General features: G+C 44.8%; 1 protein-coding gene and 1 long non-coding RNA gene across 10 annotated transcripts in view; one reads left to right on the top strand and one right to left on the bottom strand.

The window, feature by feature from the left end:
- Positions 1–18,478, top strand: part of TANC2 (tetratricopeptide repeat, ankyrin repeat and coiled-coil containing 2) — a 654,191-nt gene that overhangs the window by 463,879 nt on the left and 171,834 nt on the right. For all 9 annotated transcript variants that reach the window (XM_019548480.1, XM_019548478.1, XM_019548477.1 and 6 more), the window contains one exon: positions 5,938–6,063. In XM_019548480.1, the coding sequence (XP_019404025.1) occupies positions 5,938–6,063 (126 nt within the window). The remainder of the gene's footprint in view (positions 1–5,937; positions 6,064–18,478) is intronic.
- On the bottom strand, positions 11,739–17,780 carry LOC109318966. The gene is made up of 2 exons (XR_002103356.1): positions 17,493–17,780; positions 11,739–12,022 (listed from the first exon to the last, which is right to left on the bottom strand). It is a non-coding gene; the product is annotated as an uncharacterized LOC109318966 (long non-coding RNA).

Raw genomic sequence — 18,478 nt, 5'->3', positions numbered from 1 at the left:
TAGAGAGGGAGGATCACCTCCCTGGCTCTACTTGAGATGCACCTGTGGATGCACGACAAGGTCCAGTTAGCTCTGCCAACCGTGACCTCGCATTGTCAGCCCGTGTTCATCTTGGAGTCAGTAATGACTCCAAGATCCCTTTCTGCCTCCATGCTCTCAAGAAGGGAGTTTCCCATTCTGTAAGTGTGCTGCCGGTTTCTACTGCCTAAGTGCAGCACCCTGCACTTGTCACTATTGAAACGCATCCTGTTTATATTAGCCCACTCCTGTAACCTATCCAGATCTTGCTGCAATCTTTCTCTCCCTACTAGCGTGCTCACCTCACCCCAAATTCTGGTATCATCAGTGAATTTAAACAGGTTGCTTTTCACCCCGTCGTCCAAATCACTGATGAAGTAGTAGACCCCCACTACCAAGTCTCTTTCCCCCCCAACCCTCTTGTATTCTAACCCACAGTACCTCAATTTGCCCCTCCCTCTGATCCCATCTTGATTATAGAAGAAGTGTACTGCAGAGACCAATACCCCCTATTGCACGTCTCTACAACCTATAGCCCACAATGCTTACTGCCCAGTCATGAGTAGGGTCCCACCAGGTCTCAGTTAGCCCAACCAGGTCGAAGTTATTGCTTCCAAGCAGGAGTGCACGTTCCTCCTGCTTATTCCCCATGCTCCTAGCATTAGTATAGGGACATTTAAGGCCCCCAATGGTACCCCCTGTTCTGATGCCTATCGGGGCCCTTAGTACTTACCTGGGCTGATCCAGTGTGTGGCTTGTGGCTCGCTGATTCTAGGATCTCTTTGTCCTCTGCATCCCCATCCCCCAGTGAACCTAGTTTAAAGACCTACATAGGAGATCAGCCAACCTGTAAGAGAACAGACTCTTACCTTTTGAAGAGAGATGAAGACCATCACATCCCAGGATGCCCTGTGGACCTGTTAGGCTATTCAGTGTCTACAGATCCATTCCTGAGCCCCCGCTGGCAGGATCAGTCTAAAATGCTCTCAGGTCAGCAGTCCCACAGTTTCTGAGGTAGAGTTAGTTTCGGTTTCAACCTCTGGTTGCACAAATCCTTAAGGCCACTGTTTGAAGCTAAGAATTTGGGTCTAATGGCTCCCCCTGGAACTGCTGCCTGTAGGCTTTCTTCACAAGTCCCATGCAGTTGAGAATGAGTGACTTCGTGGTGTCATAGGTGGATGTGGGATCAGCTCCAGGGCCTGATAGGCAGCCTCAGGATCGCTATTTTGGTTGGGCTGTAACTTAATAGCTCCCTAATCATGCAGCCACTACTCACTGGCCACCTACTCAAAAGTCTCTAAGAAATCTTTGGGGTTGCCATAGAATAATAGAAAATTGGGATTGGAAGGGACCTCAGGGAGTCATCTAGTCCAACCCCCTGCTCAAAGCAGGACCATCACCAACTAAATCATCTGCCTCCCTTTTGGTAAGCGTGCTCCCTCTATCCATCTGAACCTGAGGAGCCCCACCCCCTTTCAAGACTTTACCTGTTCTAGCAACAGGAGCATAAAGTGCTGCTGTTCCTTTTGCATCCTTTGATGGACCTGCTGCTGCTGTTGTAAAGCCTGTTGCTGCTACAGCCCCTCCGTCCAGTTTAGCACTGCTTCAGGGTTCATTCTAATGATTGATGGCTGAGCCTGTAGCAGGCTGCTACCTCAGGGCCTCGTCAGGCTTTTGTTCCCCTTTGTCTCTCAGTATCCCCCAGTAATAAAGTCTTTTAAACTGGATGGCTTTAGCTCTCTGGGGCACCTTTCAGCATTCCTCATCAATATACAGTCTTTTAACAAATAAAGCAAATAAACCAGATAAATCTTGGTATCCTATACACTTGGGGGGTTCCCCTGTGGCTCTAACCTTCCCATAGCAGGCTTGTCCCCTCTCATAGCCCAGCAGTTTCCCATTCAGGTGCTTCTCTTCCACACCTCCCTCTGGTTCCGCCTGCTGTGATTCTTGACTCCCCAGGAGCCTGCACACAGCTGCAGCCCCTCAGCCAAGCTGGCTGCCTCCTCTTGAGGGGACAGTTCACGTTGTCTAGAGTGGGGCTTAGGGCCAGTTGATGGGGGTCATTTTAGACACAGATTGCCAAGGTGAGGGAAGTGTTTCAGTGTCTTGTTGCTGATAATTAAATCTGAACAAAAGTGACTCAGTTCACTTGACCAGGCATGAACTCCTCATGCCTCCCAAGGCACAGCGACTGCCTGCAGGTAGCGGTGTTGGTGGCAGGGTGTAGCAGCAGCAAGCGAGGACCACCCGCAGGCGGCTATACTGACATTGGTGGCAAAGGTGGGCCAAATGGGGACCGTCTGCAGGTGGCCAGAGTGGTGTTGACAGTCAGGGGGGAGGGTGGCGAGTGGCAACTGCCCGCAGGTACCACTGGCATTGTCAGTGACGGCCAGTCTCAGGGGGTGCACATGCACCTGCATGCACCTCCTATGCCAGTGCAACAGGAATGTATATACCTCACTATGCACAAGTGGCCTTCGTACCTAGCCTTTGAAGAGTCAAAAACAGTTGACGTGTACTGCGGTGTATATGGGTATTGGTATTTCCTGGTGTGCTTCTGCTTGATAGAAGGGTAAGCTGGTCACACTGCATTTTGGTTTTGTCATTTTAGATAAAAGGCAGGGTACTCAGAGCCTGGGTACAGGTGCCTTTTATTCTAAACTGGAAGGAAAAAATAAAAATAAATGGCTAATTACATTTGGATTTCAGTCCCATGTGAGATTCTGACCTTAGTACCGGGCACATCTACAGGACACTTTTACTGTGGAGTTGCTTAATTAGCTCTGCAGTACAGTCTCAGCATCTACAAATGTGGATCTATTAGGCTACAGTAAACTAATTTACTCCCTTGTTAATTGGTACTTGTAAACACAAATACTGTCCTATGGTAGCGTTATTTATGTCATAGATTTCATAAACATTAGGGCTGGAAGGGACCTCGTGAGATCACTGGGTCCAGCCCCCGACCCAAAGGGCAGGAAGTCATCTGGGGTTAGATGACTCCAGCAAGATAATCGTCCAAAAGCTTCTTGAACATGTCCAGAGTAGGTGCTTGCACCACTTCTGTGGAGAGTCTATTCCATACTCTGGAGACTTGGACAGTAAGGAAGTTTTTCCTTATTTCCAGTCTAAAATGGTCTTCCAGCAGTTTGTGACTATTGACTTGGTCTGAGTAAAGCGGGAGGATGAGTTCCTGGGTCTTGCTTTAGGTGCATTGGTAGATGCAAGCCAGAGTTTTGTTTGCTTTGCTGGCTGCAGCATCACACTGGTGGCTCTTGTTCATCTTGTGGTCAGCCATGATCCCCAAGTCTCTTTCAGTCATGGTGCTAGCAAGCATAGCATTGCTGAGCCTATAAACGTGATGTGGGTTCTTTCTCCCAGGGTGGAGCACCTTGCATTTCTCTATGTTGAAATTCATCAGGTTTTGATCCAACCACTTTGCAGGCCTGTCCAAGTAAGCCTGAATCCCCAGCCTATCCTCTAATGTGACCATGCTTCCCCATAATTTGGTGTCATCTGCAAACTTAGCCCGTCTACTTCTGACACCCACATCCAGGTCATTTATGAATATGCTAAAGAGTACTGGACCGAGTACTGAACCCTGAGGGACGCCACTGGTTACTATGTGCCATGGTGACTCGGTTCCATTGACTATCACTCTCTGGGTCTGACCATGGAGCTGGTTCCCCAGTGATTGAACCGTAAGGTTGTCGAGGCTACAGTTCCCCAATTTTGTCATGAGAACATCATGGGAGACCAAATCAAAGGCTTTTTTGAAATCCAAATAAATTACATCAGCCTTTCTTCGCCTGTCCAGGTGACATGTCACCTTGTCACAGAAGGAGGTTGGTCAAGCACGACCTACCCATAATGAAGCTGTGTTGGCTGTCTGTCAGGATGATGCCTTCTGTTAGCCTGTTGTTAATGGATTCTTTATTAATTATTTTCTGTGATATGTACAGGAATTGAGGTCAAACTGATTGGTCTGTAGTTTCCTGGATCTACCTTCCTTTCTTAAAGATAGGCACCACATTGGCCCTTTTCCAGTCTCCAGGGAATCTCTCCTGAGCACCGTGAGTTCTCAGATACCACCATTGGTCACGCTATGATATCAGCTAACTCTTTTAGCACTCTTGGGTGCATTTCATTTGGTTCAGCAGAGGTCCAATGTTGCCTTTATTTCTCTTTCGACTTCCCAGGTAGCTGAATAAGGACTTTGTGTTGTCCAGCCATTTTGAGCTCGGTTTTGGCCTTGGCTTTTCTGGTCCGCTCCCTACAGGTATGGGCCAGTGATGTATAATCCTCCTTAGCGGTATTTTCCGTCTTCCAACCCTTATAGGCTTTACAGATAGGAGTTTCTATAGGCTTCCCACTTTCCTCTCTGTTCAGCCAGTCTCACTGTTACGTGGCCTCATGATTGCTATTAGAATATCACAATAAATTTATTTTACAAAAGATGCTCATCATCATTTCTCTTTCTGGTATGCTCTGCATTTCTTTTCTGCTAAGGAAACCATTTGTCTCTGTTGATTTGAAATAGCTTGTGATATATTGCTCACTTACTGCAAGGTGTCAGTGGGAACCTGCTTTCCATTCCCCTCTGGTACTAAAACTCCTGTTTATAAATATTTTCAATCATTAGGTGTCTGAGTAAAAAATAACACTTAAAGAATCGATCATTGAAACGGGCATATTAAATGTCACAATTTTGATAAAGCATACCAGATGTAATCAAAGTAATCCCTGAGGCCATCTGATCCAAAGATAAGTATTTTTCAAACTCAGGATGAATGTGTCCTTTAAGCTATTTAATGCATCCTACGTAGAAGTTACTTGTTTTGATCCCACATGGAAATTTTGCCTGTGGCATAGTCCCTGCAGCAGTAGCCCAAGCACTTGTAGTGCTTCTGCCAACTGGTGGTGTGTCACTCAATTTTTAGTCCTTAATTTCAGATTGGAAGGAATAAAATAATTTGCTCTGTATTACTTGAAAGTCTGTCCCTGACCTTTCAAAAACTGACAAGTAATACAGGACATTTCTATTTATATTCATGTAAGGGTGGTACTTTCAACTAAGAGCAATCCATTGCTACTAATTAATCATGTATTATTAGAGGAACAAAGTTTTATCATGCACAGATGATGTTTGTATAGTAACATCTTTTTTAGGACAGAAAGTCTCTTCTTTTTATCATTTGTACGTCTTTTCGCCTGCCTGTTGGGGTATTATATTTCTGTAAGTCATTCTACCTGTCCGAATAGATAGATATCAGTGTCCAAACTGAGTTGATCTAAAATGATTCATGAAGAGATTTGTTGCAATTCACTTAACTGTCATTGTTAAATTCCTTTTGATATGGCAAGTGATTGATGATCTTTATTAAACTTCGTCCCTAAGCAATTAAATTATATTTTTTTCAACAGAAGAGGGTTGACAGGTATAAGTATCTCCTTTTCTCTTTGTCTTTTTCACTGCTAAACAACATCAGGAAACTAAGCCAGTGTAAAATGTGTTGGGAATGTTTCCACATCTCCTTATTCCTAGCTGTGTGAAATTACTGTGTCCTGTCTTTCTGAACTTGCTTAATGGACAAGCTATCCATATTACTTGTAATTTCTACCTTTAAGAACCCAAGAGCAGGAAGGAAATGCACAATTTTTTCCATACCTAAGCAATTTGTATAAAGCTTCTCAAATAATATTTTACACTTGGATTTTTGTCCACCCTGGGATTTATGGCATGTCAAGGTTGAAAGTAGTAATCCATAATATCATTTCTATGCTTACTTCATCTCAGCTGTGTTGATTTAACATAGTTATAAATGTAGGTGTTTTGTTTAAAAAAGAAAACTATATGAACAAAAATACTAGAACTTGGAGCCAGATCTGATTTAGCTGTTTGCTTTCTCTTGGCAGCCACCAGCTCAGCCCACTTAGAAGATCTAGCTTACCTGGATGAGCAGAGGCACACACCCCTACGCACATCCCTCCGAATGCCTCGGCAGAGCATGGCAGGTGCCCGCACACAACAGGATTTAAGAGGTAAGCTCCAGATGGAGGACCTGTGTGCCATAAGAAGTGGTTGCCAGTGGTGTCCATGATGCCCCTACTCCCCCTCAATTCATGCGTTTTCTTGGTGGGAGTGGTTGAATCAGATTAAGTTTCATGTTTTCTACACATGAAGTGCTGTCTTGCTGCTTGGAGTTGAGGTGGCTTCCTTTGATTTGCAGCATATTTCCTCCTAGCATTGTCAAATAAGAAGGGAAAGGCAAACATGAGAGAAGCTGTCATAACAGACTTGAGTACTGATCTCTTTAGATGATAGTAGTTTGTCAGTAGCTGGCCCACTGTTCTGAAGACACTGATGAACAGTGCAAAAGGAGCTGTGGGGAAGCAATGCTAAAGTAACCTTTCTGGGTTTCTTCTTGTTACGATGTTTGCTTAAAAAGCAAATATGTCAACTTTCATGTCTATTCAGTTTGCAAAATTGTATGCTGGTAGGTTATAAAGATGTGATCCACACCACAGTGTACTTGCCTGAGTTTATCCTTTTACTGGGTTTTGGCTTGTTTGCATTTCAGCAAGCACTGCTTGCAAAAAAGGCATTGTGACAGATTCATTTTTCACCCATAGACTAACTTAGTTGAAAGAGCATGCATGAAAAAAGATGCCCGAGTTTTGAATTGTATTTCAGATAGATAACCAGCAGGGATCTGGGTTTTCTGTTCCCCACAGAAAAACACAGATTTTCCACTTTAAAGGAAAAAGTCGTGGATTTTCCCCTTTGAAGCAGGAAACCACAGTTTTCCCTTTACGGCTGTTAGAGTTCCAGCTTTCAAGGAGCTGCTTGGAGCTGGAGGGAGGAGGGTGGGGGGAGAAGGCAATCAGAGGCAGGGGGCATGACATGCGTGCATGCGCATGCACACACATGGCTGCATGAGCAGGGAAAAGAGCAGGTCCTGCAGCTGCCTGCAGGTAAGTGTATGGGTGGGGAGCATAGGTGACATGTGGGGACTTTGATGATGTGTCAAGGGGCAGTGCTGCAGCACTGACAGTGGGGCGCAGGACTGTAGCCTGGCCAGAATCATCACCTAGCAACAGCGGGGGGGAGGGGCTGAGGAGAGGCAGTGGGGTGGGTGGGTGGGTGCTGTGAGTAGTGTTGCTGTTGCTGCTGTGCCTGCCTGCTTCACCACAGCCCTGCACCCACTACCATTGCCTGCACAAGGTGGGGTGGGTCCCACGCACCCACCTGCCCTCAACACTGCCCATCGTGCTTGTTGGGGCACTGCTGCTGCAGGTTGAGGAGGTGCAGTGGGCACCAGGTGTGGTTAGGTGGGCACACAGGTTCTGCACTAACTCATGCAGGCAGCAGCAGTGTGGGTGCAGGTCTACAGTGAGACAGGCTGGCATAGTAACACTGCCCATAGCACCCACCACCCCAATGCAGGATGCTGTTATGCTGCCCACAGCAATGCACAGCACTGTAAAGACCACTACCTATTACCCCGCCTGCCCCGGTGGTGTCCACCAGCTGCAAGAGGTTGGCTGTGCCACCCTGCATGCTGCCCTGCAGACTCTAGCAGGTACTGACAGCCTGGGGTAGGAGGCAGGGGCCTGCCCCACCAGCTGTAGGGGCTGTGGTGCCATCTCTGGCCCGCCCTGAGCCCTTCTGACTGTCCTGGACCCTCCCCAGCCTTGCCCCCAACCCCATTAGCAATGTCTCCAGGGGCACTCGTCCCCTCCCCATTTCTGCACTGACATCGAGGTGCAGAGACTTCATAGACATTCAGGCTGGAAGGGACCCTGGAGGATCATCGAGTCCAGCCCCCCTGCCCCAGGGGCAGAAAGTCATCAGGGATCATAGGATCCCAACAAGATACACATCCAAATGCGTCTTGAAGGCATTCAAAGTGGATGCTTGAACTGCCTCCGGCAGCAGTCTATTCCAAACCTTGGGGGTTTGGACAGTAAATAAGTTCTTCCTTATGTCCAGCCTGAATCAGTCGTGGAGGAGTTTGTGACCATTCGATCTTGTCATCCTTTGGGGCGCTCTGCTGAACAGATGTTCCCCCAGATCCTGGTGAACACCCTTGATAAACTTATAGGTAGTCACCAGATCGCCCCTGAGCCTGTGCTTTTCCAGGCTGAAGAGTCCCATAGCTCTCAGCTTGTCATTGTAAGGTCTGTTTTCCTGACCTCTGATCATGCATGTGGCTCTTCTCTGGACTCTCTCGAGCTTCTCCACATCCTTTTTGAATTGTGGAGCCCAAAACTGGACACAGTACTCCAGCTGCAGCCTCACCAAGGCTGATTACAACGGGAGAATGACATCCTGGGATTTGCTTGAGAAGCATCTGTGGATGCAAGCCAGTGTTTTGCTCGCTTTACTAGCTGCAGCATCACATTGCAGGCTTATGTTCATCTTGTGGTCAGTCATGACCCCCAAGTCCCTTTCATCTGTAGTGCTAACCAGCATAGTACTGCTGAGCCTATAAGCATGCTGCAGGTTTTTCCTCCCAAGGTGGAGAACTTTGCATTTTTCAGTGTTAAACACCATCAGGTTCTCATCTGCCCATTTCATGAGCCTGTCAAGATCTGCCTGGATCACCCTCCTGTCCTCAGGTGTTGATGCTTTACCCCAGAGTTTAGTGTTGTCGGCAGACTTGGCAAGTCCGCTTCTGACACCAGTGTCCACATCATTGATGAAGATGTTAAAAAGTATAGGCCTTAGGACAGAGCCTTGAGATGCAGCCTGGCAGGAGCTAGCACCTGACAGCAGCAGGGGAGAGGATGGAGGCAGGTGCTGGGGGCACTGCCCAGGCAGGCTGGTACCCAGGTTCTGGGGCTGGACCCAGGGCAGGCAGCTACAACTTCCTTAGGCAGAAGGTGTTTTTGCAGCAACCATGAAGGGAGTCTGGGCCTGAGGAGCGGGGTGTGATGGGGACCCCAGCCATTCCCCCCTGTGCTGTCCCCAGCCTGAGGGGTGGACATATGCCTTCTCATGACCCCCCAGTGCATTGCCTATGTAGGGGTGTTGGAGAGCTATGGCTTGGGGACCTTCCCTGTGTCTTTGGGGCTGGGGGCCAAGCTCTGATGAGCCTAAACTGGCCCTGTACCATCAGGGACTCCCTGAAGGCACAGGGATGGTCTAGACATGCTGGAGCTTGGCACACAGCCCAGATGGCATGGGGCCTGTCTTGGTCATCAGGGGCCAAGCTCTGGCAAGTCAGGACCAGCCCTGCACCATTGCAGGATGGGTACCTGTCCCTTCTTATCAGCACAGAGGCAGAAATGGATCTTGGTGTCATTATTGATTCCAAAATGAACATGGTCGCCTATGTGGGGAAGCAGTCAGGAAGGCTAACTGCACCTTGTCATGTATCCACAGATGTATCACAAGCAAGTCTAATGTGGTGACTTCCCCCTCTATGCAACACTGGTCAGGCCACAGTTGGAGTACTGTGTCCAGTTCTGGGCACCGCACTTCAAGAGGGATGTGGACAGCATGGAGAGGGTCCAGAGGAGGGCCACTCGCAGGATCAGGGGGCAGCAAGGCAGATCCTACGAGCGGAGGCTACGGGACCTGAACCTGTTCAGCCTCCACAAGAGAAGGCTGCGAGGGGATCTGTTGGCCGTCTACAAACTGGCCAAGGGAAACCAGCAGGCAATAGGACAGTCACTGTTCCCCCAGGATAATGAGGAATAATGGCCATAACTTGATGGAGAGTAGATTCAGGCTAGATTTCAGGAGGCACTACTTCACAGTCAGGGCGGCTAGGATCTGGAACCAACTTCCAAGGGAAGGTAGTGCTGGCTCCTACCCTGGGGGGTCTTCAGAAAGAGGCTTGATAATCACCTAGCCGGGTCCCTTGACCCCAGCATCCTTTCCTGCCCATGGCAGGGGGTCGGACTTGATGATCTGCTCAGATCCCTTCCGACCTTACCAACTATGAAACTATCTAAGGGGGGAAAATTCTTATGAATAAAATATTTATGGATTTTTAATTTTTTTTTAATTGGGGAAAAAACACTCCATTCCAATTGAATTCCAGTACAGTTCTATCTGTCTGCATGTGCACTTTAATCTGCATTAGCCTATTTAATTGTGCATTAAGGCATCACTAAAAAATGCGTTATTTAGTTAATGTGCATTAAAATAGGCTAATAGGCATTAAGCATCACTTAAAACCATGGTCTTTAGTTAATGCACATTAAGACAGGCTAATGCACATTTTCCCAGTACCTCACAGTGGAGGTACTAGATTTAAAGCACATTAACGCACATGCAGATGTGCACAGCATGTAGATAAAACACAAACAAATATACTGTGTATGAGTGCATCCAGACAAGTATGGCTGTGTGGTATGTGGAGCACAAACACATCTGGAGCACCACATACCACGCAATCCGGTGTTCTCTGCCCTGCAAGGGCACGCTGCCTCTGCATGTGCTGTTCCAGGTGTTTTTTTTTTTTATGGGTCTTTTTGATCCGTGGATGAGGTCAAAAAAACCTGTGGGGAAAAAAATGTGGAGCATTACATGCATGGGCAGTGCACACTGCTGAAAATGCTGCAGCTCTGCCTGGCAGGATCGCTGCAGTTGCAGACCCAGGAGGCTCTCCAGGGCCCCAGGTAAGGCTACTGGGGCCAGCACAGTGCTGGCTTCAGCCTCCCCTACTGCACCCAGGGTAACTTGCCACGCGCCAAAGTGCATGTGGCCCAGGTGTTCCCTGGGGACAAGTAGCTGTGGCACAAGGTGAACTGCCACTACTTGTCCCCGGGAAACCAAACACCTGCGCTCATCTGGATGCGGCCTATGAGGTTAACTTGAACTAAGAGTCACTATTTCAGTGTTTTCCTAATGATCCTTTTGAAAGGCATTTCTAGAGGAAAACTTTTGTGGTCAGATATCTCTCAGTATCAAGGAGTTCTAGGAATGGGGGCTACCAAATGAAATTCCCTGGGTTGATACCTTAGAGTCATTCTAACTATGTTTGCTTTATTTATTTTCAAGGAAGTTCAGTTACGTATGCTGCTTTCTGTAACCCAGTCATAGGCTTTGTGTTGCTTCTCCTTTAAGTGGAGCACTGGCAACTGATTGTCTCTGGAAATTATTATTTTATCTATTAACTATTGCTTTAACTATTAACTAACACATATTAATTATTAGGTTGTTCTGTGTAGCATGTAGGAACCAGGAGTAGCATTTCCTCCTAATCCTATGCTACTTCATAGAGCAGTAGACTAATCAGGGGAAGCTCACCCTATCCCCTCAGAAATGATCAAACAATTTTTTGCCTTGCTGACATTTTCATGTCCTGTAGTCTCAGGATGGAAGCCTACAAATTGTTCGTTTCCTCCTCTTGTGCGAGAGCTTTTCTGCTGTTGCTTTGTCATCAGCCCGACTTCCGTTTGCCTGTCTACAAGGCATTCACTGCTTGTTAACAATGCATGGAGCTCTCCTCCTTTCCTCTGGGTGACATGATTGTTTTTTCCGTGAGGAATGGACCAACTCCTTCAAGTAAGGAAGTGTGAATTCAGAGTGCATCAGGACATCCTAGATTTGTTTCTAGTGCAGCAATCAAATGGCATTGTAAGGTTGGCCAGTTTTAGTTCTGTGAGGATTTTCACAAAATACATAACCCCCTGCCTGAAAGAAAAACGGGATTTTGTGTTGTTTTGGATCGTGGTTTCTAATGAAATCATATGGCTGGTGATACTGTTATAAAAATGTATTAGCAGGCTGTAAGTGAAGAAGGCAAACAGAATTTCCATATGTTCTAACTGAGGCGTTTGCCAAGCCTTCCTAATTTGCAGTGATTGGATCCAAAACATTAAACTTTATTGTAGGAACAGAATCAAATTGTTTTCCAGACACACTTCTAAAAAACATGCAGCACCACATATTTTCTTTTCTCTTTTGGAGATGGTTGAATCCTCATAGCAGCAGTGTTTCATGTTTTATGTCTTTCTCTGGTTCTTGTTGAGGTGACACGCTATCCTACAATAAGGAAGTGGGGAAGGAGGGGAAGAAATACATTACTTTGGAATTCTTTTCTATTCCTGGGACTTGTATTTTTCCTAAATGTTATAACATCCTAACATTTCTCTAAAATGCTCTGTTGGACATATCTTTGTGGTGTTTCACCAATTGGAAATCCAAGGCTTGGGTTAAGTTATAATAGCCTTTAGTACTAGTTTCATATGTAAACGCTACAGCTTACAAACATTTTTTTAACCTACTGATTCACGTAGTGCTTGAGATTTAATTTTTTTCATGCAGAAGCCAAATGGGTAAACATCAAGTCAAGGACTCTTCCCTTCTATTGATTGTGACTGTTATACCACTTTATTTTAATAAAGGGAACTGCACTGAGTCCCTGTTTAATCCCAAAAGCAGGAGAACTATCTTGTACAAGTAGCAGTTGTTGAACAGACTAGTGAATTCATTTCTCATCTCACTGACTTCAGCCAGGGGACTTTAAAGCTATTTTAGTTTCTTGTAGCCTAACATAAAAGATAATAGTATGGCAGAAATAGAAGGCAAGTAGAGACAAAAATACTGTGTATTAAAATATCCCCAGCCTTGCCATCATGTTCCCTTCTCAAATGAGGGCAGCTTAGTGTTAATTTACTATGTAAAACAATCTTGTGAAATATTTTAGGAAGGATTGAATAGGGAATTCTCATGTATTAACACTCTTGCATGAGAGTACAAAGCGCTATTCTTAATTCCAGCTGTGCTGTACTGCTACGTTTTATGTATCTTCCTTTGTGATTTACTGTTTCCACATACTTGTCGTGACAGCATACTTTGACCTGCTAGGCTTGAGGTTTCCTTTTTGACTGACATTTTGGAAAACTTGAAATAGAAGCTTGAAAGCAGAAATGTAATCAGGGAAAAATTGGTATTATTTATATATGGAGTAGAAGAATAGAAAATCAAGACCCTCATGTATTTAGTGTAACAGGATTTGCATGCTGCTGTTTAATACGTGATGGATGGAGAAGACAATAGACATTACTGTGTTCTTCTGAACTCTGCTTCCGTTGGAGTAAGTACTAAAGCACTTCTGGCCTGGTCTTGATGTCTACATATTTTTAATGCTCTTATTTGGTGGCTTAGTACTGTATGGGCTTTGTATTAGGCAGCAAGAAATCTTTGTGTTCCAGCTGGCGGTGTGAAAATGGAACCAGTAGCAAATGAATAACAACATTTAGTATAAATAATGAATTGTGGGTACTTATTGCCAGGATAGGTAAGAAGGAATTCTTGTTCTCTTTGGGAAAAGACCAGTCTGTAAGCCAAATTGTTTTCTAACACACACTTTTAGGGCCTCCTTATATGTGAGCTGCTCAAGTGTTTATCAGTGTTAGTGCTAGCTTGAGTTTGGAGCAGTCACATATTCCTGCCAGCAGGGGCTTGGAGGACTGAAAGGTGTAAGAATCTCCTCCAATCCAGGTTTCCTCATCTGCCCACAGGGCTGCCCCGGTTCTGCCCCCGCACCTCCACCCCTTGGGGTCCCCACTGCCTTCCCTTACTCCCAGAACTCTCCTGCCCCTCGCTTACTTGTGGCTGCCTGCGCAGTCTGCCCTAGGGAGGCAGGCATGGAAAGGTTAATCGCCCCGCCTAGTCCCTGCTGCCACTGCTGCTGTTCTCTGGGCTGAGCCTGGCCCAGAGAGAGCAGTGGTGGGGCTGGCCAGGCAGGAAAATTAACCCTTCCTGCCTGCTCTCCTGCGACAGACAGTGTTGGCAGCTACTAGTAAATGGAGGGGCAGTGAGTGGGGGTCTGGGGTGCTGGGGAGGGCAGAGGGGGAGGCAGTGGGCCTGATCCAGGCCAGCATGGGAGGTGGGGGCAGCTAGGATGTTTATACTAAGATGTAGCCTAGAGTGGCTACACTTTAGAGTAACATGAGTTGGGTAATATAGATCAGAGACAATCCTGCCCTGGAGTAGCATAACTTTGAGCTGCCTAACAAGTGCTTAAAACTAGTTTTGGGTATTAATTGGTGAATAATCCAGCTGTTAAGAGCTCTAGGTGCTGCCCAAAATTACGGTGTAACAAGGCCCTTACAGATCCTGTAACAAAATCAAACTGCTATTACAAATTCCATCTGTGCAGAGGAGAGGGATCTATGATTTATGGAAAGGAGTCTCTCTAAAGGGTCATGTACCAATCTGCAGTTTGGGATTGTAAGTAAAATGTATTAATGGATCTCAGCTCATTCCTTTCATGTCTTTGGTCCCTATTATACAACCAGCTTTAGTTTAATAGGATTGGCATTTATCTTCTGCTCTGGAGGGACACAGGTCATAAATACAAAGGGATGGTTCAGATCATGATTGAAGTGGATTCTGCATAAGAAATTTGCACAGCCTGTATATTGTCAGTGTGTTATTAGAAAATTCACACTCTCCCCACCCTATCTTGTCCTCCCACCCCCTCCTTCTATATAAATATGGGTTTAATTTACCTCACCGTGGTATCACATGTTCTGGATATTACCAAGGGGCCTCTAGCTTAAATTCTATAAAATGCTTCATTAAAAAATAATATTAAAACCAGCAAGGGGTTGACAAATTGTCGGGTATAAAAATGCAAGTCGTTAATGCATTTTGTGGTTTTCGCAAGCCCTGAAGCCAAGCAAGTAACCCAGATCCTCCAAACTGTGCACACACATTCTGGCCTGCTAATAATTAACATTTTTTGTTTGGTTCCTTCTGAGTCCATTCCAGCTATCTGACCTTCAATGAATTGCTATTTAAAATGTAAAGGCTGTGATGCTGCCTTCCTACCCCAATTTTTTCTCTCTCCATGGTGTGTTTTTACTTGGTTTCTCATTCCCCGTTCTCTTTCTCTGTTGCTAAATTGGCTTTTAGGAAGAAAATGAAGGATCATTTGTCCTCTTGCAGAAGTCAGAATGCAGGGGTTGCTGCTGGGAGTACCTCAGCACTACAGTTAATCACCTTCTGTGACATGCTGCTTAATAAAAGCACAGCTCTGTGCATCTTTATTATGTGCCTAAATCTTAGTACTTGCCACCATTCTGGACGTGTCTACACGAGATGCTAATTGCACAGTAGTCTAATAACATTGCACAGTAGCATGCTGGGCAAAAACCATGCTACTATGCTGCTGTGCAGTGGTATTAGGCTACTGCATAGTAAGCGCCACTGAAAAAACATACATTGGTGCTACTGAGCAGTAGCACGAGTTAGTGTGTGTTAATTTAGTACTTGATTATCCAAGTACAAAACTTAATGTATAGTAACTCTGGTGCATTAATGAATGTGTAGACACCCCCTCTGGGTCTTGCGTGATTCTGCTTAGAGACTGCAAGCCGTTGAGGATTATAATATGAGGAGGGAAAATGTTGAGTGGTTCATCAGATATCAAGAGTTAAATACATATCTGGCATATAGCATGTGACCAGATATTGGCACTTGAAAATAATTTTATCTTTTTCCTCCCCTAAAACTGTTAGCAAATTCTTGGTGCTATTTTCTGCTTTAAAGATAAGCAATTTTGGTTTAAAATAGGTATTGACTAGGTAACGTTTTAACAGAATTTTCAAAGTAGGAATGAGGAATGCTGATTATATTGCAGGACTTTATTTAGTCAGTACAGTAAAATGAAGTATTTGGAGCCTTTTCCTACCATGTGGAGTTAATCTTTAAGCATTTGGTACAAATATAACTTTGGTGGCTAATGAAACAGAACATATCATGAGTGCTGATGTCCAAATGGTTATGGCACTAAACTTTTTCTTACTGGCAAGGTACTTAATTGAAGCACGGAGATTATAGCCAATTACAGAGGGGTAAAAAATCTCATATAATTTATACTTATTAGCCTGAAATATGGGTCTGACAGGAATCGGGTTCATAGAGAGGTCTCAGATACACGCCTCCCAGCAGTCAGTGATGAGGATTTGGGGCTACTCTTTGGTATGAGGACCTGCTTAGTTAAAAACCCAGAAGGGAAAGGGAAGGACACTTTCCTGAAATAGAACAGCAAAGTAATACATTTTTTCTGTTAAGAAAATATTCAAAATTTTAAAACAAATTGACAGTTAAAAATATAAAAGTAAATAGTATTTCATGGTTATGTGGGCTACTGTTTGTTGTTAGCTGATTACTTTAATTTTTTTTCCTTGTTTTTTATAGTTATTTTTCAAAGGCTATAATTGTTAGAGGTAAGAGTCCCATCACAAATAAGTCAGTTATTTTTTTTTAAAACCTGTTTTGACTTATTGATCAACACTGGGCATGTCAGACTACCTACTGGGGCTCTGCTTAGCACACTGAAAGATATTTCATGGAGAAGAACCTCCCTCAAATTCCTTACCAGGGCACTCATTGTTATGGCCGTATGGGATCAATAAAATATGATTGCCATAATAACTTTATTTTAAAGTCAAACGCCAAAAAAAGTTTTAAGCATTTGGGTTGTTTTCAAAATGTTAATGTAGCCATATTGTTCAAATGTACTTCTTGGTCTCTCCCCTAAACTCCTTTGAAAATTACATGCAAAGTGAATGTTTTAAGTTCACTTTTCAAGTTTAGCGTTCCAGTGACTTTACATTTTTGACATTTCGGTGTTAACATTGCATTAATGCTACTTGTTGCACTCAAGAACAATAACTAGTTATAGCCCCAGACTAATGTAAAAATAACTTTCAATTTGATAAGCATTTGGACATAAGGAATAAATAGGCATAAATACAAAACTAGGCAGGATATTTAAAAACCTATTAGTATATCTTCCAAAGAAGGTACTGCAAGAAAAAAAATTGAAGCAGTAATTTAATAATTACTTGCTCAAAATGAAAACAGATTTACCGATATAAAAAAGACCTGCATACTTTTCACTGTTTAAGAGTAAATGTATTCATCCATCTCCTCCCCAAACACCCTATTTCATACAGTTTTTTAATGCTTTCTGTGAACACTGTCATACTGCTGTGTGCATAGCAATGCAGACAGGGAAGCATGTGTTAGAGTATGTATGTATGTAAATTTGTCATCAACTTCTGGAAAAAGGATTTAGTTCCAGGTTTAGTATGCGAATGCAGGAAACTTATATCAATTTGACTCAAATGCTGCTGCTTTAATTAGCTGTATTTGCAACATGAAATTCCTTTGCAGTTATCTGAACAGTCAGATTTATATCAACAAATACATCATGTATTTTAATGATGGAACCTGCTAAATTAGAGTTAACTGCTAGAGTCTTCTATTTTCTATTGAAGCTAGATGTCTTTGTTAGGGTGTGTTATCGTTTTCCAGGTACTGAATCTAACTATCAGAGGGTTGTCCCCACCACCAGCTCCCCACAGCCTCTGCCCTTTGCCCCCCACTTCCACCCCTAGTCTCTTCCTCTTCCCATCCCCCCTTGCCCCCCCCCGTCTCTGCCCTTTCCTGCACCACACTGCCCCCAGTCTCTGCCTCTTCCTCTCTCCCATCTTACTGTCAGATGCTTTTCAGGTTCTGTTCTCTTCAGGACCACAGCACCTGCCAGTCATACAACAGTGGCAGTGATGCTGATTGGTCAGGCAGAGGACAGAGTTTCCCTGTGCTTCATGTCCAGGAGGAAATCCAGCCTGGGTTGGAGCTGAGCTGTGCTTGATGGTAAGGTGGGGCAAAGGGAATGGTGGGAGGCAGAAGGTGCTGTGGCTCTGATTCTAGTCCTGACCTGGGCACAGGGCCAGAATCAGAGCCACAGCAGCTGCTTGCCAGCCCCCACCCCCTTTTAGTCAAATCTAAGACAAGGGGCTCCCCACCATGCTAACATGGGGAGGAGGACCTTGTCTTAGATTTGAGTAAATTTGGTAAATTGGCTGGTATACTAGAAGAAGGTAGGGTAGATTTAGAAGTAGTGATTCTCCACCAAGCTGCCATGGCACCCTTCCTTTCCATAGTTCATGTCTTTATGACAAGGTATTTAGAAGAATTTGCAGATTTTCCTTTGGATTCTGAAAGGCTGCACCATGAATCCTTCTGCTGTGGTCTCAAACTTGCAACCTCTGGGCTGCCAAGCATGCACCAGTGCCCATGCTACTCCAGCCCCCCACACCCCTCTGGGGTGCCCTGAGAACCTTTCAAGAGTGCTGCAAGGTGCCACACAATGTTAACACTGTTAGGTTTACAAACATGATTGACAAGGTAAACTCCAAGATTTCAAATAGAAATCCACAGTTATCTTTCTGAGTTCCTTTCAACAGAAAAAACTGCTCTATTATTTTTCTGTAGGCAAAAAGGGTGAAAACTAAGAGCTGGCATTTTCTGTGGGGTACTTCACGTCTATTATCCAGGGGTGCCTTGAGTCTAAAAGGGTGAGAGCTATTGTTATAGACTAACCCAAGTAGATATATATTGCATAAGCTTTTGTGAGCTGAAGTTAGCACTCTCTCTCCCTCTGTGTGTGTGTGTGTGTGTATCACGTGCCTTTGTAAG

Source organism: Crocodylus porosus, unplaced genomic scaffold (genome assembly GCF_001723895.1).
Source record: "Crocodylus porosus isolate Cpor-Errol unplaced genomic scaffold, CroPor_comp1, whole genome shotgun sequence".
NCBI lineage: Eukaryota > Metazoa > Chordata > Crocodylia > Crocodylidae > Crocodylus > Crocodylus porosus.
This window is presented reverse-complemented; position numbering and strand designations above follow the sequence as displayed.